General features: G+C 36.2%; 1 protein-coding gene across 1 annotated transcript in view; it reads left to right on the top strand.

Annotated features, from left to right (window-relative positions):
* Positions 1–324: 324 nt before the first annotated feature.
* The window catches only part of LOC107701783 (synembryn-A), a 10,284-nt gene continuing 8,836 nt past the window's right edge, over positions 325–1,772 (top strand). Inside the window, exon 1 of the mRNA XM_016503894.1 lies at positions 325–552. Coding sequence (XP_016359380.1) covers positions 463–552 — 90 coding nt within the window. The 5' untranslated portion in view covers positions 325–462. The remainder of the gene's footprint in view (positions 553–1,772) is intronic.

Below are 1,772 nucleotides of genomic sequence, written 5' to 3'. Positions count from 1 at the left end.
TGTGTGTGTGTGTGTGTGTGTGTGTGTGTGTGTGTGTGTGTGTGTTTGAAAAATATGAGAAATTTGGTTTGAAAAAAGCCCATTTAGGCTATATTACACTCTAAAATGCCATTATGAAAAAGTGAATCAAATACACATTCTATCATACAGTTCATTAATACCGACATGTCCCGCCTCCTACAACATGCTTGGCTAGTGTCACTCCTTCTCGCAGTCTATGATTGGATCGTTAAGACGTCGTTCGCACAGCCGCGCCAATCACAACAAACAATGCGCAGGCCTGAGATGGGACTTTATGGTAGTCTTCACTATATGGTCTTCACTACAAATCCCATGATTCCAATGCTTCTTTAATAGCATCATCCAGGAGCTACTGGATCGCTCGGGTAAAACTGGAGGATTGAAGCTGATTGTGTTTACATGATTTTTGGCTCTTCCTGAAAGCAGAAGGGTGGAACAGCGATGAAAATGGACTTAAATGCCATCATAGAGAAGATGGAAACAGGCGATCAGGACGCCGCACTGACAGCTCTACAGACCTTTAATAAGGAGGTACATATCAGATTCATGTAAACCAGGACTGTTATAAGATGATGGATGTGAATATTCTGGGAGGAAGTGACTGTTTGGTGCATATGGAAAGTGTTTCTTTTTTGATACCATAACAGACATATATTTTTGTAAATATTGCATATTTTAGAGTTTACTGCACTGTGACATTTGGTTGTTACAATAGTCCTCTGTTTTGTAAATATTGCATGAAAAAACACAATCGATGAGGAGCTTCCATGATCAGAATAATGCATTATGTTTCAAATTATGCAAATGCATAGTAGGCTAATTACACTAGTAAAGGATATAAAATGAACGTCATTTACCCGTATAGATGTGGATGTTTATCAGGAACGTTATGTTTTTACATAATATTATACAAAAAAAATAGAATATTGAAATAAAAGAAAATGAGAAATATCATATTCAAATAAATAACAGAATAGAATAGAATAGAATAGAATAAGTACCAATGGGTGTGTTCATGTTGTCAATTATTATGATGTTATAATGACAGACATTCAGAAAGCCATTACATAATTCTTTACAACAGTAAAATAGCTTGAGACGAAGCTGATATGCTCTGATGTCAACAGCAGTGCAGAGATTTACTCGACTCCTCTTAAAAACATTCCTTTTTAGCAATATGTTGTCATAATTATAAGTACTTTATGCACTGATATTTGGCACTTCATGTACTGCTACTGGGGCCTTCCTTTTTAGATCGTATACCTAAAATCCTATCAAAAGGTTTAAAAAACAAAACCAGAAAGGCCTTTGAAATCTTAACAAATGATCCACATGGGAAATAGGTTAGTGGAGAAAGGAAAAATTGAAATCGCATCATATGACCCCTTTAAATCCGCCCAGAAACCGAAAAAAAAGCAAAGTCATATGAGTTAAAGAACTTTGTGTGACGTCGGTTAGATTAGGACTCAAGCAACATAAATAGATTTCTTAGGCTGATCCTGATGCTTCGTGAGCCGGTATCACAGAGGTTCATGCGCTTAAGCGTTCTAATCATGCTTTAGGTCAGAACTGATGTGTCGCTGATACATATCAAGAGATTATAAATTAAAATGATAATTGAATTTACAGCCTGTACAAGAATTTAACACTTTTTGTTACTGCTTATGCAGATAGATTTTGTCAGTTTTTTTTCCATTGCATTACACATATGCTGTATGTTTGAATATACAGTGACCCCCCCGCCCCCCCAT

Source organism: Sinocyclocheilus anshuiensis, unplaced genomic scaffold (assembly GCF_001515605.1).
Source record: "Sinocyclocheilus anshuiensis isolate Anshui unplaced genomic scaffold, SAMN03320099.WGS_v1.1 scaffold729, whole genome shotgun sequence".
Classification (NCBI taxonomy): Eukaryota; Metazoa; Chordata; class Actinopteri; order Cypriniformes; family Cyprinidae; genus Sinocyclocheilus; species Sinocyclocheilus anshuiensis.
This window is presented reverse-complemented; position numbering and strand designations above follow the sequence as displayed.